The following is a 26,166-nucleotide window of genomic DNA, read 5'->3' as shown; positions in this document are numbered from 1 at the left end:
CTCGACAAATAACTTTTGCTCATTCTGCCTAGCATTGTGTGTGTGTGTGTGTGTGTGTGTGTGTGTGTGTGTGTGTTGGGGGGGAGATGGAGAGAGATGGGAATTCTAGGAGAGCGCCTTGTAGGTGAAACTCAGAAAGTGAGGTCCTTAGGGAACGACCATCAATAATAAAACACCCCAAGTGGGGTCCAGACTTGGTACCTGCCTTATGGCCAAAGCTACTCTGAGCAGACAGTGTTATGACCAGGGTGTCCTTTGAGAGGAATTCAGGCCTAGGAATGAGTGGCCCACACACAGAAAAAGCAACAGGGCCTATCAGTCTCACGCTCTCACTTCCTGGTTATAGCCATGTTGCTGGTTTACATGTGTATACACACATTTCAGTCAGGTAAATAAAAACCAGTCCACCCAGTCAGTTACCTAATTACCTAAGGGTGAGGTCTGATAACTGGGGGGATTTTCATGGTGGGGTGTGCTGTGTGTGTGTGTGTGTGTGTGTGTGTGTGTGTGTGTGTGCGCACACGATGTGTATAATGTGTATGTGAGAAAAACTGCCACTCTTAGTCTGTAGGTCCAGATTTGGGAACATTTTGTTTCTTCTACTTACTCCAAAGCACAGCTAATGTCCTAGCTGGGTCCAGCCCAGGGAATGCACATCACTAAAAAACATTCCTAGAGCTGGAGCCTGGCTCAGGCAGATCCCACAGAGACGGAGCCTGGCTCCAGAGGCCACCCCGCATTCCCCCAGCCCACACATTGAACACAGCCCTTCCTTGTATCTCCTGACACTTATGAACCTCCAGCCTCCAGTTTCCACCCGAAATGTAAAGCCTGAGCATATGCACAATTGTTTCCTAGCCAAGTCAAATTCCAACCTTGGATAAAGGGCCAGAGTCAGCCAGCCTTTCCCCTCAGCCACAACCCAGGGCCCTGGCATGCCATACCTTGAGCAGAAGTAAGCCATAGGGTCCCTACCATTGAAAAGGATTTGGTCAGTGCCTCCAGCATCCTCCCCTCTTTCCCCTGCTCTGCTCTAATCTCCTAGGGAAAGCTAAACCCAAAGGGCACCTTGGTTGAGGGATGACTGCCTAAAGAAATGAAACAGGAGACAAAGCATTTGGGACAACTTAACACTGGCATAACACTGGCAGGAGATCTAGTGGTGGCACTCCTTGCAGTGCTGGGTTCTTGAGGCTGGCTATGGATCTGAATCCTTCTCTTCCTAAGGAGGGAAGGAAAAAAGGAAGGAGAGAGAGGGAAGAAGGGAGAGAAACAACCATTTATTAACTTCCTACTATGTTGCAGGCACACAGTGCTAAGTCTCCTTTATTATCATCATCTCCATTTAACAACTGAGAAAATCAAGGCAGACAGAGGTTATGTGACTTGTCCAGGATCACACAGCTAGAGTCTGAGGCTAGACTTGAATTCAGGTCTATTTAATTCTCCCAACACCTCTGCGAATTAGATTCTTATTATTGATGAAAAAAAACTGAGGCTCTGAAGGTATGTGACTTTTCCAGGATCACACATCTAAGGATACGTCTGAGGTGGATCTTGAACACCGATGTTAGAGGTACCAGCAGTTTCTAACCTTTTTTGTGTGTGTTATATCCCTAGGGCAGTCTGCAAGTAAAGTCTATGGACCCATTCTTAGAATGTTTTTAAATGCATAAAAGAAAACACATCAATCAATTATATTGAAATATAATTAAAATTTGATTTGGGGGTTGTTGCTTTTTTGAACTAGTTTATAGATGCCAGGTTAAGAACTCCTGGCATGCCATCATGGCTGCCTCTCAGGTTATTTGGAACAGAACTAGAATCCCTCTCTCTCAGATAGGGGAACGTGTATGTTCGACCCCAAAGATACAAAGGCCCTCTCCCCACCCTACTCCATCCCCCAAGGGGGTACTGGCCTGGGGCAAGAGATACTAGAAACAGCCAATTGCCTGGCTCCAGCTATCCCTAAATTCTGCTTCTCTAAGTTTCAGGGCAGAAGGGAGTTAATACCTAAACAACCAGATGTGGAATAAACTCTTCCCCCACCCCATCCCTACATTCAAAACAGAATTTGAATTGGAAATCTGAATTGGTAATAAAAGGAGTCTGGACAACCAAGGTCCTTGTTATCCAGCACAGTTCAGATGAAGTTCACTGGACTAAAACAGGGACGTTAAATGAGGGGGTTTACCTGCTGATTTCGACAGCAGGTCAGCCAGGCCCGCCCTGTCGCCTGAGTCTATTCTCAGAGATAAGTCTGGGCTTGGCTCCACAGCAGGCCAATGATAGTGCACACAATAAAGTCAAGGCCTTCAAACTGTTTTCCTCATTATCAAATCCAGGTTATGTCAAGTTATTGACACACACAGCTGACCAGCTTACACAGAGGTCAGCTGGTGGATTACAGATTAGCTTCCAAGGGAAGAAAGTTCATGCAGGAGGGGAAGAGCATGTCTGCAGAGATATTCCCCCAGTTTTAGATATGATTCCTCTAGAGCAGGGGTCGGTCCTTAACATGGGGACTATGGACTCCTAAGGGGTCCTTGGATAAATTTCAAAGGGTCTGGAGAAAAAAGTTCACTAACCTCTAAATGAAATTTAGCATTTCCTCCTTTTATAAATAAAGGTAACCAACCACAGTAATATGAAGCTCCACCAGACTGCCAAAGGGGTCCATGCATGATACAAAAAATGCTCTAATGCCAAGGTCTAATGCCCAGTGTCTTACACAGCCTAATGACCCAACATAAAACATAAGATGCCAAAGTCACTCACCTCCCCACTAAGCCTGCCCTCTTGGCATCTTCTCAGGTATAGTACAGTCAATTTTTAGCTCTGTAGAACTTACTTGGAATTAGGATAACAAAAGTAATTGAAATTCAAAGGAATTACATCATATGGACATTAACTTATGTGAATTCAACTATACCTGCTCTGCAAAAAGAGAGAACCAACCATTTAAATAATGCTGTGATTCTACCCACCATTGCACTCAATGAGCTTAGGTCCACTGGGAGAATCTACACCGACCCATGCCCCATCTCAGGCACAGAACAGAGAATGAAGGTCCCCATCCCCAACAAAGCCCCAGAACTAAGGGACTAGGGTTTTTGCATTTTCTTTTCATCACAAACCCTTATCAGAATACTTGTTTTGGTGAAGACATCACTTGTGATTCTGCACACCCCTATCTATGCTCATCCCCAGTGCTATTAAAATGTTTTACATAACAACAAACCAGTCTGGCATCCTCTCTTATACAGGCAGAGCCCAATGCATACATGTATATCAAAGCAGGTTTCTGAGATCATCATCCATAATCTTGGTTCTGACATTTATTGACTACGTGGCCATGGGCAAGTCATTTTTCTCTGAGCCTCAGCTCATTCATAAGTGTAGCAAGTGTTCCTACCCATCAAACGATATTGCATAAAAGGCTTTGTGGGGAGGGTGTGTACCTGAACCTGTGATTTCATTGGTCTAGGGAACCCTGTGGGGAAACTCCCCCTACCAATGCTGACTGGCAATGGCTCTGTATACCTCCAGCTGCAGAGCTGCCAAGGAGGCAAAGATTTGGAAACTGATGGTTTCATCAGCTTCAGCTACTAAGCTAACCAGCCCCCAAACATCATGCACCCTCCATAATTCCTTCTGAAATCACATGGAATGATCTCACCACCTTCTATTTCCCAGGAATCAGCACTATCATCTGCTTCTAGAGATATAATGAGAGGATGGGAGAGAAACAAAGCTAACCATTCACAGCACAAGGAGAAAGGAAAAATTCCATACAGCCCCTCTGCCTGTGAAAGGGGTTGTCTGTCTCCAATGCCAACAGCTTCTAAAGTCCTTTGTAAATATCTACCTTTCCATTCTTCTTCTCCTCACCCCTCCCCCAGATACTCTATAATCCAATGACTGACACTAGGTTCCTAGTGGTTCCTCAAGACACTTCATGTTTTCTGACTCATCAGTGCCTTTTCCCTGGTTGTGCCCCAGAGCAGTTCCTCCTTATCTCTGTCTCTGAAATTCTACCTTCTACAAGAAGCCTTTCCTGATACCCCTCACTGCTATGCTAGTGCCTTCCCTGAGATTATCTCCAATTTATTGTATATTTTGTCTTGTTGGTACTTAGTGGTTTCATCGGAACATCCTCACCTAGCCCAGTTAGATTGTGAGCTCCCTCAAGGCCTATTCTTACTCTTCTTTTTATCCCAAGCACCAAATACAGTCCCTGGCATTGTGAAATATGCTATTGACTTGACTTCAGCAGGAGCTCTGGAGGCCCCACATGAGTCATAGGTGCGCTGGTCACAGAACAGAAGGTTAGGATGTATGGTGAAGGGATGGGTTTAGGGCAGGAGCGTGGAACCTGAGGCTTCAAGGCCACATGTGGCCTAGGTCCTTGAGTGCAGCCTTTTGATTAAGTCCAAGTTTTACAGAACTAATCCTTTTATTAAGGGGGTTTGTTCTGTGAAGTTTGGATTCAGTCAAAGGACTACACCTGAGGACCTAGAGGGCCACGTGTAATCTTAAGGCCTAAGCCCTGTAAGGAACTCCCAACCCCAGAATTCCTGGAAACTTTTATCATAGCATGCAGGTTACCCACCCCAGGTTTAGGGTCTTCAAGAGACTGATCCTACAGGATATACACATCCAGGACACAGATTAGTTGTTTAGGAATCTAGGAAAGGGTTAGTACTTCTGACTCATGACCCTGTTGAGCAAAGGGCTGTGAGTCTATTTCAAGGTGACCAGTTACACTGGGGCTTTGGCTCCAATCCTGTGACCTAGATTTCTCAGACTTTATCTTATCTCTTTCCTCAAGTATTTACTCAGCACCTACTGCCCCAGGACCCAGCTCTGACTAGTCTGAAGGGAAAACTCCTCCCCCCAGTTATACCTTGCCTTAATCTCTCTTCTGAGGAAGGAAGAACCAAGGGATGTGGTTACTTAACGATTTAACAGTCAGACTAATCTTGTTTCTACCATCTTCTGGTTTCTGCACTGTGGGAAAAGACACAAGCTGGAAAGAATTCCTCTATGCTCCTCTCTCAATCCTTCCATGAACAAAAGCTACCAATGGACCTTTCCAGGTAACACAGGGAAGCAGAGCAAAATTGTCCAAAAAAAAAGAACCTCAAACCCCTATAAGCCTTCTCCCTGGGGAAGGCAACTTTCTGGCTCTGTTTCTACAAACTTTTCTTCTGAGCCACACCAAAGGAAAAGACTGATCAAACACAGGAAGCAACAATTAAGGCCTAGCTCTGAAGAAACCCAAGAGTCATTTTTCTAGGCTACGCTAGCCTATGCTGACACAACATTGGGAGGGGGAGAAGGTAAGGGAGACTTAATTGAGAAAAACAAGGGCTGGAAGGATTTGTATCCCTTTCATCTTTAATGATTAACATAAAAATTAAATGTAAATAACACGAGAAACAGAATGGTACCAAAGAAAGAGCCCCCTAGATTTAGAGCCAGAGGACCTGAGTTCGAATCCCAGTCGATTATATATATTATATACTACATATATATAAAACTTATTTCTGGGCTTCCACCTCAAACTCTTATGATCCTAAGAATGTGTATTGTTATAAAGTCAATATTATGGCAAGCCCTCTTCATCTCCTTGACTCTCCAACCACAACTCCTAACATTCTAACCCTAATCAAGCCAGAAGCAGGAATTTCTGCTGCAATGATATTGGAAAAGTGAAGATGGCTTAACCCTGCTAAGTGAGCTGGTGGCCTTTGGCATGACGTAGGGATGGATGTTGTTGTTCAGTTGTTTCAGTCACTTCTAACGGACCCAATTTTGGGTTTTCTTAGCAAAGGTACTGGAGTGGTTTGTAATTTCCTTCCCCAGCTCATTTACAGATGAGGAAACTGAGGCAAGCAGGGTTAAGTGACTTGCCCAGGGTCACATAGCTATTAAGTATCTGAGGGCAGATTTTAACTCAAGAAGATAAGTCTTCCTTGACTCTAGGCCCAATGCTCTACCTACTGCACCACCTACCTGCCCTCAATGTAGGTGACCCTTCCTCAGAGAGGTACTGGCCCAGTTACGTTTAGTTCTGGGTAATGGAATGCCCTTTCCTAAACATATAGAGCACAACTTTCTCTCATCTAATTAGCATGTTGGTGTTACAATGAATGTTTTAATAGGACCATCCCTGAGGGGTCTGAGCAAATCATACTGCCCCCAATCTTAAAAAACGTCATGGGTAAATCACAAGAGGGAAAAGCTTGAAAATCAACAGGTGACTGGGAAGGATGTTGGAAGCATGAAATTGAAAAGGGTAGTCCTGACTACTGGAACCAGGAGATGGTAATTTATGGGAGAAAGGCTAATGACCACATATAGGTGAATGAGAACTTACAAATATATGAATACAATAGAGGCAGTGTGGTGTAGTGGATAGAGCACTAGTTTTGGATTCAGGAAGACTTGGGTATGATCCCCACTATGTCATTATTGGCAAATCAATTCATCTCTCATGCCTTGGATTTCTTTCAGGCAAGTGAAGACATTAATGCCTTCAATATCTGTTCAAGGTGGCTAGAAGGTTCAAAGACAATATACATTTAAAAAAAAGTAAAAGTACCTTTAAGAACTATATAAATGAAGTGATAATGAAGATGAAGATGATGATGATACTGAAGATGAGGGCAAGGTTCACCTGTAACACACACTAGCTGTCTTGCCCTGGAAAAGTACCTTCTCAGCATTCCCAGACAAGTCTCTAAGACTATGGATCAATAAATCTGGGGCTTCAAATCTGGGGTTTCCCAGCCCCAAAGGAGATCATGGATAGATTTTAGGAACTACATGATTTTCAATATTTTGACAACTATTTCATTATTAAATGGTTTCCTTTGTATTCCTATGTATTTCATTTTATGCATTTCAAAAAATTATTTTGAGACCTTCTTGGACCTATAGGTTTCACAGAGTTGTGCTCTATACATTTAGGAAGTGGTATTCCAGAACCCATACATATGTATGTATGGATCATACATAGTCTGCCAAAGGGGATTTATGACATACACAAAATATTAAGTATCCCTGTAGTAGATAGTTCCTCTTGCAATCAGAGGTCTCTATACTAGTAAAATCACAGGTATGGTGAAAAAATAAAATAATGTTGCAGATTTGTTGAAAGCACTAGCTAATCAGGCTACCTTCTTGTCCTTTCTTGGTTACTGCCCAATCCAGCTTCCCTAGCTGCCATCAGGATCAATAAGTTGAGGGTAGAGTGGGAATGATGACTAGAAAGAAAAGTTCAGGATTGGAGCAATGAAAAGAAAGATTCTAATCCCTAGAAAGAAGTGGTTTATAACTCCTCTCCCTAGACTTGTCATTACTCCTCAGTGGCTAAAGGAATCAGGACTAGGGAAAGATCTTGGGTATAAAAAGCATCAGAGAGAATTAAGGCTTTTGGATTACCAAAATGACACCTTTCCAAGAAAGAGGAAGTTCCTCATCCCTGAAATGAAGAGTGAGACTCTCCCCACTGCCACTACAATTTACATAGAGGGCTCAGAATTCACTTTGGGCTGCCTAGGCCACCTTTATTAGCCTAGCTCCACATTTTTGTACCTTGCTGTTAAGGAGACTGAAACCACAGTAACCAAAATTACTGGGATGAAAGCCGACAAGGTGGGGCAGGGATGGGACAGCTGCGGCAGCTTTTTTTCATTTTAATGTCAGTGTTCCTTTAGACCTAGTAAAACCCCAGAGAGGGGAGATGACTGAATGGAGAAGTTCCCACAGCTATTATTTAATTACTTCCAGAACACAGAGGATCCCCTAGGCATTGAAGGGCTTCACACAGAGGACAGGAGATTCAGGCATTACCAAGAATGGCAGCCCTAGACTTAGACCTGGATTAGAATACCACACCTCATGCCCTTACTAGCCATGTGGATGAGAGGCAAGTTATATAACCCTTTGGATCCTCAGTTACCTCATCTGTGAAATGGGAATATTACCCTAGAACACTGCCTTCCTTTTTAAGGTTATTGTGAAGAAAATGCATAGTAAACCTTACAAGGATTTTTACTAAAATCATCCCAGGAAATTCTATAACAAAAGGATAACCAGTTAAGAAACTTAGAGAGAGCAGGGAAATATTCCCATAGAAATAATTCTGGTACTACTGCCCGCACACAGAATGTATACCTGTTGTCAAAGTTTGGTTTTGTTTAGCCAATCCTCAAATTAAATCCTTCCTTTTTCCTGGGCAGCAAGCAGGCTTTTTGGTGGAAGTTTAATCCTGCTAAATATCCTCATCCCCCTGAAGCAGCACAGGTCAGGATGCAAGCCAGAATCTCACAGCACAGAACTACAAAATTTCAGAATACAAGAGTCTGAAGAGCTCTCAATGGTCATCAAATTAATAAATCAAACATTTATTAAGTATGTATGTAGTAGGATTGTGCTTGGTTTGCTAAGACAGAAATGGGACAGTCCCTGCCCTCAGGAAGTTTATATTCTGCCATTCTTTAAACCAATCTGTGCCTATATGGTAATTCCCTCTACAACTGCCAAAAAGTAATTCAGCCTTTGCTTTAAGACCTCCAGGGAGAAGGAACTCACCACCTCTTAAGGCAGTCCATTTAGCTTCTGAATACCTTTGATGTATCAAACTGAAACTGCCTAACTACAGGTTCTACCTTATGTCTGTCTGTGTCACACACACACACACACACACACACACACACACACACACACACACACACACACACACACACACTTGCCAGACTAAACATTCCCAGTTTTTTCAACTGCTCCTGATATGACAGTATCTACAGCCGTAGTCTTGGAAGAGGAGGCTGAAGCCTGACCCCTCAGGTGTGAGTGAACAACCACTCACAGGGGAAGAGAACAGTTTGTATCCTAACCTCCCCACCATAGCTATGGGTGGCGTTTACCTCCAAGACAACCACACTCTTTCCCAACCCTACTCTGACCCCTCTTTGCCCAGTGTTAACTTCCCAAACTAGTCTAGGAAGGCTCAATTCAGAGAAGTTATGACATTGCCACTGGCTCCCTGCCACCCACAGCAGCAAGTGCTCATGTGCCACTGGGAAAATTCCTACCTTTTCCATGAAACCCCCCCTTCCCCCATCACTTGGAATCCTCCTCCCCCCATCACTTGGAATACCCTTCCCCTTCCCACCAAGCAAAACAACCTTTGGGGGAAGGAAGGGCAAGACAGGGTAAGTCTTGTAGGTTAATGAAAGAGATGTGATTGTCATTGCAGATTTCACTGTCTTTGCCCCTCAATTTCTCTATTACTGTGCAGGGGACCACGGCCCCAGTCTCCCAGGTGCCTCTTTTCCTCACCCCATATATCAAGTTGCCAAATCTTATCAATTCTTTAGCTGTGCTGTCCCTTCCTCTCCACTCACACAACCACCACCCTAATTCTCTCACCTGGACTAATGCAACTGCTTCCCTACCTCAAGTCTTTCCCCTTCTCCAAACCATCCTCCACACAGCTGCCAAAATGCCCATCTGATCATGTTAACTCCCCTATTCAATAAACTCCAGTGGCTCCCTGTTAAATGTAGTATTAATTACCTTAGCTTTTTTAAATTGATATTTTAGTAAATTTCATAATGTAATAATATAATACCAATACATATCAGGGGTACAAGCTCAAAAATTTCTGTAAATAGAGTATGTGTAATTAAAACGGTATAGAAGGCCCCCACATTTCTGCTCTCAGGCCTGTCAATATCCCACCTAAAAATGCAGTGCCCAGAAGTGAGTCCAATATGCTAGATGTCTGTCTGCCTAGGGCAGAGCAAAATGGTGCAGCCCAAGATAAAAGGAACTTTTGGCTGCTCTAGCACTCCATAGTCTCATACTGAGTGGCAGTTTACTAAAATCCCTTAAATATTTTTCATTTCTGAAAAACATAGTCTGAATCAGACTAGTATTTATTAGTGAAAGGGCACTATGCTGATTACTGTAGGGGTTTAAAAGATCAGATGAGACAGAAGATGCAAACTTTAAAAGTGCTATGTAAATACTATCTACTTTTATTAATACATATAAGGTCCTTCATCTTCAAGAGTTTATGACCTAATTGGAGGAGGGGAAAGGATATAAACACATGAAAAATTAGGCAAAATGAGACATGAATAATAGAAAAGGCATCATAAAGTAAGTATATGATTAATTGCCTAATGAACAATATAGACAAACGCTGTAGGATTTCAGATGAGAAAGCTCAGCTCTGGATACAACCCCTTCATTTTAAATCTGAAGAAATTGAAGAAATCAAAGAGAGATTAAGGGATTTGCCCCGGGCCACATGGATAGCAAAAATCCTGAGGTGGGATTAAAAGCATATCTTCCTAATTTCAAGTCCAGGGCCCAACCCACCCTACTGGGCAGCCTCTAGAAATGAGGGGCAGTGCAGGGGATAGAATGCTGGGCCTGAATCAGGAAAACTATCTCCCAGAGTTCAAATTTGGCCTCAGACACTTCCTAGTGGTGTGACTCTGGGCCAATCATTTATCCCTCTTTGCCTCAGTTTCCTCATCTATAAAATGAGCTGGAGAAGGAAATGGCAAACCACTCCAATATCTTTGCTAAAAAAACAAAACAAACCAAAACAAAAAAACCCACAACCTAAATGAAGTCACAGAAAGTCACACACTCCTGAAAAATGATCGAATGAGGGAAGACTTGAGGAAGGATTTGAGTCGAGTATTTAAGGAATTCCCATCCAATGTTAGATCTGTGAGTGGGATTTTGAGAGGCAGAGAAGGGGAGAAAGAGAGGATATTCCAATTACAGGAGTGCCATGAGCAAAATCAAAGGAAGGAAAAGATATGTGATCCCACTTGCCTATAGGGAGATGCTTAGCTAAAGGCTGTCTCTATTGGTGGAAGGGGCTCTGTAATACCAACTACACAAGCAGAGACCTTAAATTCCTTTTCTCCTTGGCTTCCACCCTGTAACTCAAGATGGATTATTCTTATTCTAGGAACGTTCCCTTCCTTACAAGTTTAGCCATTTCAAAACCAAAATGAGTTCAGCTCCTCTGAGCAGATGTGCTTTCTGGAACTTCTTTTCTTGTTCAGGGAGAATCCTCTGGCCTAGCCTGGCTGGAAAATTTCGTAGGGTATTTATTTGCCCATGGCTGCAAATAGATGTAATTCCAATTAATGGCACCAGGAAGGGCCTCTTTCTTAATTTTTCATAATTATCATCATGGGCAATAGGCAACTATGTAAGAGACAAATACGTCTCAAAACCTATTCTCATCCTCAGACCCTAATGCCCTCCCCAATCCCAGGAAGAAGTCTCCTGATTATAAGCATTTACAAACCCCCCAAGTTCATTCTTAGGGCACATCTCAGAGACCTAGTCAACATTTTTTTTGGTATTCAAAGCAACTAGAGAGAGGATCATATTTGAGCAGCCTCATGCTCCAGTGGTCTGCAGTCTGTAGCAAAAACACAAAGATGATTCACCAGCCTTCGTCCCTGGCAGCTCTCTAGATAATAAATTGGGGAGTGATCTTCCTTCTACCCAGATCATTAATTTTCACATGAAGCGAGAGCCACCATGGGGACAGATCTTGCCTCCCATCCAAAAGGAAAAAAAAGAGAGAAAGTGACTTTCAAACCCCCTTTGAATACTGAGTTGTCCTGAATTCATGTCCATCAAATCAATCTATGAGCATTTCTTGGGTGCCACATAAGCCAAGACAAATGAAACAGTTCCTGTCCTCAAGGAGCTTATATTCTGCCAGGGGAAACCAGATAGGGAGAAATTATTTCAGAGTGAATCAGATGAGATTCAATGGTAGCCAGTGCCCCTCCCCTTCTCTCATTCATATCCACGGACTAATCATATAGAATAGTTATGGGCTAACCATAACCATTCTCTCCACAAACTATGAGTACCATATTCCTGGCAGGCTCCTTTTAGGGCCCTCCTCACCATGGAGTAGCTGAATTTCTGTCCTATAGGTAAAATACAAGGGGACCAAGAAAGCCTAGGACACACACACACACACACACACACACACACACACACACACACACACACACAGAGTGATTGTGTAGAATCCATATGGTTCCAAGAAACAATAGTCTGGAGAATGGTCAGCTAAGTGGCAGTGGAGAGCCTCCAGGGTATGAAGTCAGAGAAGACCTATGTTCAAACCAAGCCACATACTATTTACTAGCCAAGTGACCTTGGACAAGTCACTTAACATCTCTCAGCCTCAGTTTCCTCAACTATAAAATGGAAATCACAATACCAGCTCCTTCTTGGCTTGCTGTGAGGAGCAAATGGAGCTAACATGTCAAAGTGCTTTGAAGAAATCAGTACCAGCGGAGAGGCAGCCCAGGGAAGTAGAAGGGGAACTGTATTTGAAGTCAGAGGACCTGGGTTGGAATCATTGTGCTGCGTAGCATCTGTATCACTCTGAACAAGTCACTTCACCTCCTGTAAAATGAGATGGTTGACCTCTATTGGCTCTCAGGTCCCACTGCACCTGACATTCTCTGTGGGTCTTTGGTCCTTGATGTCCTAACCTTCCTTTTCTGTCCAGTCAAGTTCCCCTCCAGGTCAATTTTAGAAGACAAAGAATACTGAACTTTGGAAGATCTGGTACAGAAGATGAGAGGATCAAAGATTTGGAGATACAAGTGAAGCTTCTCACCCAGTCAGGCCATCTATTATCCAAATGAGGAGCCCAGGAATTTTCATCACCACACTAATGGATGGTCAATCCATTAGAAGAAAAACTCAAATCTCCAAATCCAACCAGAGAGCAAGTTTACCCCTTCCTCAAAGCACAAAAGTAAGATGACTCCAAAATTTTATGTCACCAATCCTGGCTTTTCTTCAGTATTTGAGATTTCCAATTCAGCCGTTGATTGGACATTTCTATCTGGATGACCCATCAACACCTTGCTCTTAACATATTCTGAATACAGAGCATCATCTTTTTTCACCTGATCTTTTCTTTCTTACTCATTACTTGTTTAAGATCCCACCATTCACCATTTCTACTATGTTCATAACAATCCCAGTGTCAACTTTGTCTCCTCTTTCCCTCTCCCCTCTTCTCAATAAATGCCTGACATACCACCCTGATATAGGCCCTTCACTGCTTTTTGCCTAGACTATTGCAATAGCGTTCTAATGGTCCCCTTCTCCTCTTTCCTCCTTCCCCCTCTGCAGCCTTTCATATTACTTTCATATTACACATTGCTTGATCTAGTCATGTCACTCCTCTGCTCAATGACCTTCTGTGGCTCACTATTGCCTAACCAGTAAAGTTCAAAATCTTTTGCCCCAGATTCAAGGCCCTTCATAATCTGATGCCAATCTGTACTTTCCAACCTTATCCTCTATCACTCCTCCCTCCCCCTTTTATTTTCCAGATGGATTGAACTGCTGATTCTTCCCCGTGCCCTTTGCTCTCCTGCCTCAGCACTACTACTTATCACTGCTAGTTAATGGTTTTCTTCTCCTCGTACCTAGAATGCTCTTCACCATTTAAACTCCTAATCTTCTTTAATACCAACAGGTCATCCACAGACCTTTTACTTATCCCTAAAATGGATACTTAGCTATGTCAAACATCAAATAACACAATCTTATATTTTTCCAATGCTCTCATATAATTCTGAGCATTATGTTCATCTGTGTTTGTAGTCTACCTCCTAGATTAGAAACTCTGTGAAGGCAAAGCTTATGCCTTTATATCAGCTTTCTGTCTCTCCCAGTACCTTCAGTGACTTGCATGCTCTATTTGTTGAAAGAATGAATAAATTTATGAATGTTGAATTTTTAAATAGGTCTCTCTAATACATTCCTGACGGGCCAGCAATACCTTGCAAGTGCTATACAAAATTCTTCACGGAAAGTAATGAAGATGGAAGGGAAAGTGTAATCCCCATGGTCAAAAATCCTTCAAAAATCTCAAGTTTTCCAAACTAAATATTCTAGGTCTGTCAAGCAATAAGCCTGTGGAGGTTTTACGGAAGCGTTTTTGTTGTTGTTCAGTCATTTCATTCCTGTCCAACTCTTTAATGACCCTATTTGGGGTTTTCTTAGCAAAAATACTAGAGTTTGCCATTTCCTTCTCCAGATCATTTTACAGATAAGGACACTGAGACAAGCAGCGTTAAGTGACTTGCCCACGGTCACACAGCTAGTAAGTGTCTGAGGCTGGATTTGAATTCAGGTCTTCTTGACTCCAGGCCCAGAAATCTATCAACTAGACCACCTAGCTAACCAAAAACAGTTTTTACTGTTTTATAATCCTGAAAGCACATTTTTACAGTAGTATTCTCCACCACAGAAACACAATGCAAGCCATTCCTTGTGCCAACTCAAAATGCCGCCTCCCTATGCCCACTCCAACATCTGGGCCATGACACCCCCTGGATAAGAAGCTGAAGGATGCCTCAGCACATTCTCTAGATATTTCAGTTATCAATTCAGTGGGCTTCCTTCACCCTTCCTTCCCTGTCCTCCAGAACAAAAGCAGGCTTATAGTCTTGGAGCCATACCAGGCTTTCCCAGCTCACCCTCTCTCTTCCCTTCCAGGGTCATCTTCTCTTGTGGTGCTCTGGTTCTAGGGGGAAATGACACAGCTAATGTAAGATCTAACTATGCTGAGTTTGTGGGGAAAAGAGAACCACCTGACTTGGATGGTAAGAAATTCAACTGAAAGAGAGATAGAGAACACTATTGCAAGTTCATTGAAGTCTAGGATCCAAGTTATAATGCAAAAAAAGGAGCCAGAAATCTAACTTTCCCTTTCCTGGGAATCTAACTCCCAGGAGGACCTTGAACTCAGCATTTCAGTTCTCCTCATCTCCATAATGGAGATTGGCCAAAATAATAATAAAAAGTTAGTGTAACAATTTCCAATCTGCAGATAAAGGCTCTATTAAGAATACAAAGTATCACTTAACTACCCCAGCTTCAATCTATCAGTTTCAACTCCCATGCCCCCCAGGACATTACTTCAAAACCAAGGAGATGAAGTCAAGACTGGGAAAAGAGAGACATATCTCCAGTGGGGCTTTCTTAAATGGAAGAGAGGAAAGGAGGGATAAAAACAATGAAAATAAAGACAGTCTGTTTACCAAGAAGGTGGCTGGGGAGAAACTATTCTTTCCATTAACTAAACCTCCAAAAGAACCTATGGATTATTTTTTGCTGGGGCTGCCCAAGGAACAAAATAAAGGAATCTTTGTACAATGCCAGCCAGTTTCCTCATTCTCACAACAGCCAGTTCTACTCAATTTTCTAAAATACAGAGCTTTATAATGCTCCCCCCCCCCCCCATCTGTCTACCCATCTATCCTAGCACTGGAAAAGCAAGGAAACTGAAGCTTATGCTAAATTTGGCCTGTGCTTGTGAATAGAACTCTCTCTGCAGGAAAAAGAGAGAGGAAGGAGGACCTGAAGCCAGCAAAGTCTGGGTTCCAAGAGTAGAAGGGGCTGGAACAGCATTAGGGTAAGGTGATCTATGTACTCCACCCAGACTCATTCATTCAGCATTCAGCCTTCTCATCCCCAAGTCTCAAGGTCACTGCCAGAGAATGTATCCAAGATTTTTTTTTTTAATTAAGATTTAGCTTTCTCTCACAAATCTAAAATAACCTCTTTTAGCAGCCTTCTTCACCTAAGGAAGAGAAAAAGACTGGAAAGAAGATAATTCTGGACCTACTAGGACAAGCCATTTGAAGACTTCTCTCTTCCTAAATGTCCTCAGTGTGGTGGGGGCAGGGGTAGGTGGGTGTGGGAGGGAGGTGGAGGCAGGGAAGCAATCCACAATCCCTCCAGGTTCATGTCATCCCAACACATGCCCCCAAAATTGGGAACTCTGGAAGAAATTCTTACAACCAATGGGCAGGAAGGGATTGGGTGGTGGAGAAAAGCCTTACATATTCCCACCATTCCCCTCCAATGTTTCTGGTCTGGCCTAGAGCTAAAGACTAGGAGAGTAGATTCCCATTCAGTTAAAGAACTTATAGTATCAGACCTATGTTTAAATCCTGGTTCTGATATTTATTACATGACCCACAGACAAGCCTAGGATGCTGAACCTCAATTTCACCATCTGTGCTTCAGAACAATGGACTTTAAAACCAAGAACACCTGAATTCAAACCCCCGTCTTAAAAACTTATCACCTATGGAAATAAAACTACATGATTTCACACGTATAATTAATATTATCTTGTTTGCCTTTATAGTGGAGATGGAAAGGGGTAAGAGAGATTTTAGAACTCAGCTTAAAAAGAGTGTGAAAATAAATAATTTTTTAAAAAAATTATTAGTTAGGTGACTGTGACCAAATCACTTAATGTTTCTGAACCTCAGATTTTTTTATTTGTAAAAATGGGGGTTATGACAACACCTACCTCAGAAGGATAGACTTTGTAAACCTTGTTTAAGGTTACTGTTACTTCAAAGATTTATAATTTTGTTAGGGTGGATACTCCCTCCACCAACACAACCTCTTTTGGTCTTTAAGAGTTACTATATTCAGCCTATAGCCAACCTGAGCTTCCTTTCAAGGGTAGTCCTTACACAAAAGCCATGGTCTCCCACTAGGCCTATACCCAAAGGCTTTCCGACTCAATAGGACCTTGTAAGTGAATTTGTACTCTGTGGGCATAGCTTTAGAAAACTCATGTTCACTTACATGTCATGAGGAGTAGGCATTAGAGAAGGACTTTACTGGGGGTCCCATCTATAAAATATGACCTATGGTACATTTCAAGGAAAGTGTCTTACACTGCACCTTGGAGAAGCACTACAGTATAATGGAAAAAGAAATGGGCTCATACTCAGGAGCCCTACCTTTGAATGTCTGTCACCACACACACACACACAAACACAAACACACACACACACACACACACACACACACACACACACACACACACACTCTCTCTCTCTCTTTCTCTCTCTCTCTCTACTGGCAAGTTATTCTTCATATCTGAGCCTTAGTCTCTTCATTTATAAAATGGGGATAATAATCCATACCCTCAAAGAGTGGTTATGAATATCAGATAAGATAATGTACATAAAGCATTAATTTATTTCACATGAATTGTTGTTGTAAGCCCAAAAAAACTGGGAGTTGGAGGAAAAACATGGAAACATTTTGCCCCTTTGCTGTGGTTCATTTAACACTAGATGCTCTTTCAACCCAAGTTTAATGAGAGCTACAGTGTAAGCTCCCTATTGTCTCCTGCTCAGACTGATATGAGTGTGATAACACAGCAATAACTGTCCCCTACTTTGTTCAGGGCATGAATAGAGGTGGAAGAGGTGCCAAAAAAAAAAAAAGCTTTCAACTTTAACCAATCAGATCTTATGTGACTGATAATCACATCACCATTAACATGACTAATAGCACCCTTCTTGGTAGTAATGAGATTCCCAGAGGGAAGGAGCCATTCCCACATCAGTCCCCTCTTCTAATGCTTTATCAGAAAAACCAACTGTCTTTCACCACTACCCCTGCCTTATCCTAAGGTATAGGGGAAAATTGAAAAAAGCAAGATCCTAAGAAATCTGAATACTGGGCTAATATTAAGAGATTGGAATTGAGACAACTAAAGGACAAGGGCACTATGAAAAATACTGAAATCTCACAACTTTTTGACATGTTGCTTTCCCTCCTGATCACTGTTACCTTCTCAGTCATTCTCCTCCTCTCTGGCTAAAACTGCTGTTCTCAGCTGGAGAGGGGGAAGAAAACAGAACTCCCCCTACTTTTTCATGAAAGGGTTTTAAGGGCCAAGGGATTACAAGAAAATCCAAAGAGGAGCCAAGACAAGTCAGAGGAGGAGGCTCCAGCAGATTAGTCTTCCTAAGGACAGGGACTCTACATCTGTCCACTGATGTGCACACTGCAAGGCCCTTAATAAATGCCGGTTGAATTGACTTGGATCTAAAGGTCATCTAAACAAATGAAGGAGCATTATGGAGAACAAGTAGAGGAAATGGAAAGGAAGCAGACCAAAGAAAGCAGACCAAAAGAACAGGAGTTACCAGTAAACTCTTGCCTCCCTCCTATTTAGATGAGAATCCTATGTAGGTGCTACAAGAGACCCTGTAGCCAGATACCCTTTCTCACTGAAAACTGAGGTAGACCAAGCTAACTAAGGGCTACACGAATCCATCAGGGTCATCTTTTCCTTCCATGGCAGCACCAAAAACTAAACCTCCTAGGCTAGATGGGAGCCTTTCCAAGCAGGGGAGAAACTTAGATCAAGCTCACTGGTAACTGGAAACCCTTGGCTCAGGCCCAGAAGGCAGAGGAGGCTCTGTCTATTTCCTCTGGTTCTGCTCTTCTGAGATTCCACTTTCCTAGATATTCTTGACCTTTCGGGGATCACGGACCCTGCCCCCCTCCTTTGGCAATCTAGTGACTGGACCTCTTTTCAGAAGAATGTTTCTTTAAAAATCCATAACTGAAGGAAAAGTTAAATTTCAGTTAGAGGTCAGTTACAATAAAGATGTCATTTTTTTCCCATCCAAGTTCATAAACTTGCTGAATTCTATCTAGGGCCAGTTTAAGAACCCATGTTCAATATCCCATCATTTCCCCTACTCCAGTAGCCTTTTTCATGGACCATGCTAGAAAGTCAGTCAGTTGGGAAGCTCTTCCCTACTCTGCCAGGATTAACCAACTCCCCCAGTGCAGCTCAGTTTAGTAAGCTGATAATTGTGTCTTTATCCTGTGGTGTTCTGCAATGGGTCAAGTACAGACTTGGGACTACACTTGAAGTTCAAGGTCCCCTTGCCCCAGCAGCTTATCCCAGATGGCTCCTGGTCAAGGCAAACCACAAATCCATCTGTGCTGTGACTCCTCAGACCTGTGGCTCAAGACTGAGCACACACAGTTCCTCCACAGTTCCCTTCCCAGTCCTTGCCTCCTGAGCATTCCAGATGAATTCAGGGGATTCAGGGGATTTCCCATTGACACACCAGGAAAACCATGTGACTGGGTAGATTTTTTTTTTTTCCCAGCAATACTGACCACTTCCCAATGTAACCAGGGCTTAAATGAGGTTTTTCTCCTCTAATAGCATGAGATGCTTTTAGAAGGAAACTATTCAGGGGGAAGAAGGTTGGGGGGAATTTAAAACTTATGGAAGTAAATGTTGAAAACTGAAAATAAATAATTAAATATTTAAATAAAAAAAGAAGGAAACTATTTTGCTTTCTATGATGACCCCTGTACTTCTTATTCCAAAATCCAGGAAACTACCTGGAGAGCCCTTAAGGGGCCAGGGTCTGCCTATGGCCTAAGAAAGGACAAGCAGGAATTGGTGTGGGGGTGGGAGGAGACAAAGAAAAGGAGAGGACAGCCTTCTGGGTGGATCTTATGGGAGTGGGGTTCTGGCTGAGAAGTAAAGTTGGATGCCATTGCTTTTGTATATGACCAAAAACAGCACCATTTTTGTCCTGGATGGCCAGGGGCAAGTGGCCTGGATGCCTAGTCCAGAATCAGAGGATATAGGCTCAAACTCTACTTCAGATTCTTAATATCTATGGAACATCTTGGGTGAGTCATTTAACTTCCCCTGAAACCAAGGTTCCTCATCCATAAAACAAAAAAGTTTGAACTAGAATAATCCCTTCTGGCTCTGTATCCATGTTCCTATGATCTTAAGATCCCATGTGCCGTCAATCAGCTCTTCAACTAACTTCCTTTTGACTCTCCCTTTAGAATGGCCACTTCAGCAGATCATCTGACTTAGGTGGGGTTCTTAAGTTGGGGGAAGGGCCCTGTGAACTTGTTACATAGACACAGACAGAAACAGACAGAAATACACACACAACTACATTTCAGTAGAATTGGTTTCCTTTGTAATCCTGTACATTTTACATATTTTAAAACAATACCCTGAAAGGGTCCAAGGATTTACCACACTAAGTATGTGACACAAAATAGTTTTCAGGATAGTTGAGCTAACCTTAAATGTAAGCGATTATCCTCGACCTTATCTGACATACCAAACTAGCTCTAAAAAGAATACAATGATATGTCCAGGCCACGTTTATTTTTACTGGCACATAACCCCAATTGGCATGTGTAGGCTGGTTGATGTCCAACTTCCTTAGACTTAAGTAAATTACACCAAGTCCCCGCCATCCCCCAAATGTCTTCTTGGCTGTCTATAACCATCAAAATGGAGGTGACTGGGGTGAGAAGGGAAGTTGGCCTCACCAGTGAGAGATCTGTCCCTTAGTGAACCAGTGCATCGGTCATCCTGGAAGAGCTTATGAATGAGGGAAGGTGCTTCCAAAAAGGGGCACATAGAAAGGGGAAGCTCAAGGCAGGACACCTACCTTGGAAATGAGTTCATCATGGTTGGCCAAGTGAGCCCTACAATGAATGCAGCTGTAGGTCCGGTGGCAAGAAGGCAGATATGCCTGAAAAGTCTTGGACCTTGTCATCTTCACCATTGGAGCTGCCGCTGAATGCTGCCCAAACTCAGGGGTGGCCCAGGAGGTGCTCCCACAGGACGGGTCGCAGGGGAAACACCGAAAGACGCAGGTAAATGCCGTGGTTTTGGCAGGTGGCAGGTGTGGGGCAGGCTCCACACACTGGCGATGGCTTCAGAGGAAGGACTAACTTGCAGGCAGAGGTCTGCGGCACGTTGTCAGCAGCCTGCAGCGCCAAGAGAGGGAAAAATAATTAGCCATGGGACCAAAGCTTCTGACTCATAGCCCAAAAGCTGTCAGAGATGCTGCCTATGAAGTAAGTCAGGAGACAAGGAGAGCCCAAAGTACTTCTCTAGGACCAAAAGGTCTTGTCTCTTAAATGTTCTTCTTTGTCATATCTCCAAAAGAAAATTAGATGGAAGAGTGAAGTATTGTATAAGACCCAATACCACCACTTTGACTGAATGGCGACAGACACTCCTCCTACTGTAACCCCCAAGCTGGAAGTGTATTTGACAGCTACCCAGTGTCCATTAAAACCCAGCAAGCTACATGCTACCTACACACTGAGAGAGAGGTGATGGATGGGGGCTCAGGGTGCAGGATGAGACACTTTTGGACCTGGCCAGTGCAGGACTTTGTTATTCTTTACTATGCATATTTATTATGAAAGAGAGGTAGAAATGGGAGAACAGATTTTTGTTAACTGAAACAAAAATTGTTTTTAATTCAGAAAGCTGGATCCCAGTCAAATTTACCCCTTTGGGCTGGGAAAGGTCAGACTCCAAAATGTGCTGGACCAGAGCACACGGGAGAAAAGTCTTTAAGGGAATCCCCTTCCTTGCCTTTGCCCTACCCCAAGGTTAGAACCACTGATTCCCAACACTTGCTAGAAGAATTTAATCCCTCAAATGACACCTCCAGAATCCTCTAAGAGCCCCAAAGTGACTATCATCACAGAGGCAGTGATATCAACCTAAAATTGGGCCGGGGGAACTGTTGAACCATAAATTTCTTGAGGACAAGAACCATGCCATTTTTTCATCCTCACATCCCCAGCTCATTACACACTGTATAGTACACACTGACCATGGCAAGTCTTTATTAGACTATTATTTTAATAGGTCTTTATTAAATTGAATTGGGCAGAGCAGGATAGCTTTAAACCTCAGCAGGAGCCTGGCTGGCCAACTTCTTTCAAGGAAGTCAGTCAGTCAACAAGTATTTATTAAGCATCTATTTATTTAGCAAAGGGCACTATGCTAAGCCCTAGAGACACAAAGAAAGGCAAAAAACAGTCACTACCCTGAAGGCACTCATTTTATGTACATATAAGATATATACAGCATTATTACTCAGTCTTTGGGGTTTTCTTGGCAAAGGTACTGGAGTGGTTTGCCATTTCCTTCTCTGGATCATTTTATAGATGAGGAAACAGACAACTGGGGTCACACAGCTAGTCTCTTGAGGCCAGTTATGAACTCAGAAGGATGAGTCTTCCTGACTCCAGGCCTGGCATTTTCCACTGCGAATGGAAGTTCTCCACTGTGAGTGGAAGTTAATTCAGAAGAAAAGCATTTCCCATGAAGCAGCACTAGGCCCTACAGAGAGGAAAAGCTCAATAAACATTTCTGCCATACCAGACCCCTCCTGTTTGGGGCAGCTTCTGAAGTAGAATTTCTTCTCTGCCCTCCCTGGTCACTGGGGACATAATAGAGAGGTCAAACATCTATCCTCATGAAACTGTTAACTCTTCCAATGGGAGTTTTCTACACCAAGACTGTGTGTTCTTTACAAGGCAGCTTGTGACACTGGGTGATAATAGCCAGGGGCTAAGCAGAGGCAAGAGGGAGAAGGGGAGATCCACAGGTTCTAAGCCCACCCTCAGGCCCACTCAGCTATTCTGGAGTCTTGTTTATTTCCTGGGCTCCTTTCATTGGGGGTGCTCCCACTCACCCACCTCCCAGGAGAGCTGTGAGTGTTAATTAACACTTGCATCATGCTTTGAAGATAAAATTATTTAGAGAGATGGGGGAGGAAGACAAAGACAAACAAAATCGAGTCTTCTCTTACTGGATTATATCTGGGATCCATCTGGCTTTGCAGAGAGCATACAAAACACCTTCCCCTTTTTACCAGGCCCACCACTTTTGTGGTGAATCTTCTAAGAGAGTCCTTCCAGTTCTGCCACTTGTCCTACCCCAGAGCCCTAGAGGTAACCAGTCACCAAAAGTCCCCATATATGCCCAGATGATAATAATGCACATAAAGACTTTCATAGTATTTTACACACATTACCTCGGTTGTACCTTCATACAACTTTGTAATGTGGGTACTACAAATATGCTTAACTCAAAATGGAGGATCAGAGATGTCAAATGACTTTCCCAAGGTCACACAGCTAGTTGGTATTAGGGGTAGGATTCAAACATAAGTCTCATCCAATTCCCACATGCTTCTTTTAAGATTTAACTAGACAGATGTCAGTTGAATTAACACTCAGGCTTGAGGTACCAATATTCTGAGCTCAAGAGTATTCCTCTTCCATGGGCACTGAGCCAGAAAATCCTTTGGTCTGACAAGGTTAAAGCTGAGACAACCAGCTCTTGCCAAATGGACCTAGAGAAGGCATGGCTACATGACAGGGCCCAGGGCACAGGCTGTACTCTCCTTCCCCCCTCCATATTTTTAATCAAGGGTGAAATCAAGTTGAAATGAAGATGGAAGAGGAAAAGTTGTCACAAATGGATAGTGTGCAGCTTGAAGCATGGAGGGAGAGAAGGGAGAAGGGGCAGTCTTATTGGCCTTATTTTGGTGGCAGGACCAAAGCAGAGGTTCATTTGAGGATGCCTGGGAAGAAGGCAGAAGGGACTGGGGGCAACCAGAGGACTCAGTAGTATCCAGTAGCCAGGGCTGCTAACAATGTTTTCTCCTCAGGCGCTGCCTCAGAACCATCTTGGGGCATGATTTTATGTGAGAGAAGGCCCTCTAAGAACTCCCAACCTCCCTGTCACTGATTGAGCTGTCAATCAGCATTACGGCAAATCAGCATGATACCGTCTTAAAATTTAAGGTTGGGTTAATGCCAACTCAGCCAGTCAATGACAATGGTGGAAACTTCTTATTTTATGCTTTTATGTGTCCTCATCATGATGAGGTCCCATTGAGTATAGAATCATTAGATTGAGATTTTAGTGATCTATATAGTCTAACCCTCTCATTTTATAGAAGGTGATTTGTCTACTACAGTCACATAGACTGAGATTCTCAACTCAGGTCTTCTGACTAATGTTCTTAACATTATGCCACATTTTCTGATGGTAATGTCCTATATAAGTCACTGCCCAGTCATTGACCAGCAGAAGACCTTCCCTTCATTTTCTATGTGACCCTCCCCAACACCTCCTCCCCAAAACACAGAGCCCAGGAGAGTCACTCCAGTGAGCCATACCCTAACAGCTGTAAGCTCACCGTCGATAAATGGGTCATCTTTGGGGGCTAAAATTGAACCACTGTGGGTCAGTTATTACGAAAATGTGAAATGTCCCTGGTAGAAAAGAACCTGATAACCTACTTGGGGTTTCCTGAGCTCCTCCCTCATTCCCTGACCCAAGAAATCCTGAAAATGCAGCAGCTTGGAAGGATGAGCTCCCAGAAGTCTGCAGAAGACTGGAAAGAGCAGGAGGAGAGAAGACAAGCAGTTTCCCTTTGGATCAAATGCTTCTGAAGCACAGTCTTGATGGCTGGACAGGGAAGGCAGGGCGGAAGGGAGGACAAGCTCTGACCCCATCCACCCCCCATCCTGTGCAAACACTGTGGGAGGAAAAGAAAACAAGCCCCTGGCTGCCAGTCTGGGTTTGTACAGCAGCTGCAGAGTCTGTTTTCTTATCCATACAGGGCAGATTCTAAATTATGCATTTACCAGGAGCAGGATTATTTCTTCTTTCACTTCTGTTCTTCAGAAAGAGGAGGAAAATCAAAAAGGATGAGAGGTTCTGGTTTTGCTCAACCCTGGGTTCCAAGACTTAATATCTTCTCTCAGAGATGGGAACGTGCATATGCTGGCAGATGGACACATACACACATACACATACGCATACACACATACACACAACTACACAATCTCCTCATTGCAGTATTGAACAAAAAAAACAACCAAGGGCCAAAGGCACTCAGGGAGCCCTCCTCAGACACAGAAGCTGGAGAACCTCCTTTAAGAGGCTGAGTAAGAATCTCAACTTGGCTGGCTGCCATCTTGTTCATACTCCTCTTGGGGGAAGGGGGGAAGGTAGCTTGTTGAAAGAAAAGAAAGCCACTGTCTCAGGTGTGTGAGAAAGAAGAGAGGAAGGGGAAAGGAGAGACTAGCACAAGAGGACTCAGGGAAGGCCTGCAAGGCTAAGATGAAAGAAGGGATTAGATGAAAAACACAAGCTTTAAGTAGGAAACTACTACCTACCATATGCAGAGGGGGAAGGGGAACCAGACTACTCCTTTCTGTGTCTTTGGATTCTCAGGTGAAAAACAGGAGTAAATATGTTTGACGGACAGAAGGGGGAAATAAAAGAAGAATGAGGTTAAGGGCTCAGAACGCTCCTTGGGCAAAGTCTGCTTCTAACTCACTGTAAGCTTTCAACCATCTGGGCCTTTTGTTTCATCCTCTGCAAATGAGAGGCATGGGCTTTGGTGTAGTCCTGATTGATTTCCAACTAATCAAATAGGCTCAATATTTAAAAGCCTCAGGGCACATGTACAAATTAAACACCATTTTAAATGAAGTAATAACCTATCACTGTGAAAATTAAAGAAAGATTTGCTACCACCAGCAGCTGGCTCCCTCCTATCAGCAAAGGAGAGAGAAATAAAGATGTGAAATATTATTATTAAAAACAAGGAACTTGGCAACACCCTATCAAGGGTAAAGTCCACCAGCAGCACACCCTAGACCTTGCCAGCATGTGTGGCCAAAACTCCTTCACCCAGACAGATGCCTTTTCCTGAATGAGCCACAACCAAAACAGGAAAATCCCAATAATCTCAACCGAGAAGGACCATTTTACTTTGGCAGGCCCAGGGCTTTATGGGCTAGTGCAAAGCCTCACACTACCAGGCCCAAAACCGAGCTCATTATTCACATGAGCCACCAGGTTGGAATTGTGTGAATGTTCCCCAGCAAACCTTCATCATGATAGAGGTGGCAGGATTGGGAGGATTTGATCTGGTGGTGAAAAAGCTAATGACACTAAGCCATAAGACATCCAGACTCATTCCCTGAATATTCAAGTTTTTGGATTGGGGGTGGGGGAAAGGAAAAGAGAGGGATTTAAAAAAAAAATGAACAAAAATAAACAAAACACTTCTCCCCTCTAACTCCCATCTTTGCCTCCTGCAGAGACTAAGCTAGTTTTAACTACAAGACAGAAAGAAAGAGATTAAACCCCTAGCAGTGATCCTTATAGATAATGTAATCAGCACTTAAAGGGTCCAGAAGACACCAGGGTGGGTCCATCCATCTCATAGGACAGCAGTACTCCCCAGGGAGCATATAGACCTTTGTGACAATTCCCTTTTGAGACTTCCTTAAATGCTTTATTGATAAGGAAGGGGTTGAGGTTAGGGGAAGGAGCTCATGAGTACAAGTCAGAGCTTTGCTATACACAATCCCTCCCCCAAACTATCACCTTAGAGATGTTGTCTCTAAAAC

The 26,166-nt window shown here is 43.2% G+C and overlaps 1 protein-coding gene across 2 annotated transcripts in view; it reads right to left on the bottom strand.

Moving 5' to 3' along the window:
* The window catches only part of YPEL2 (yippee like 2), a 70,305-nt gene that overhangs the window by 30,502 nt on the left and 13,637 nt on the right, over positions 1–26,166 (bottom strand). The window contains exons 2-3 of one of the 2 annotated variants that reach the window (XM_072646873.1): positions 24,388–24,416; positions 20,370–20,691 (exon numbers count right to left, since the gene is read on the bottom strand). In XM_072646873.1, the coding sequence (XP_072502974.1) occupies positions 20,370–20,486 (117 nt within the window). In that variant the 5' untranslated portion in view covers positions 20,487–20,691; positions 24,388–24,416. The remainder of the gene's footprint in view (positions 1–20,369; positions 20,692–24,387; positions 24,417–26,166) is intronic. The other variant, XM_072646872.1, reaches the window with a different exon arrangement.

This window comes from Notamacropus eugenii, chromosome 2, assembly GCF_028372415.1.
Source record: "Notamacropus eugenii isolate mMacEug1 chromosome 2, mMacEug1.pri_v2, whole genome shotgun sequence".
Taxonomy (NCBI): Eukaryota; Metazoa; Chordata; class Mammalia; order Diprotodontia; family Macropodidae; genus Notamacropus; species Notamacropus eugenii.
Note: the sequence above shows the minus strand (reverse complement) of the source record. Positions and strands in the feature narration are given on the sequence as shown.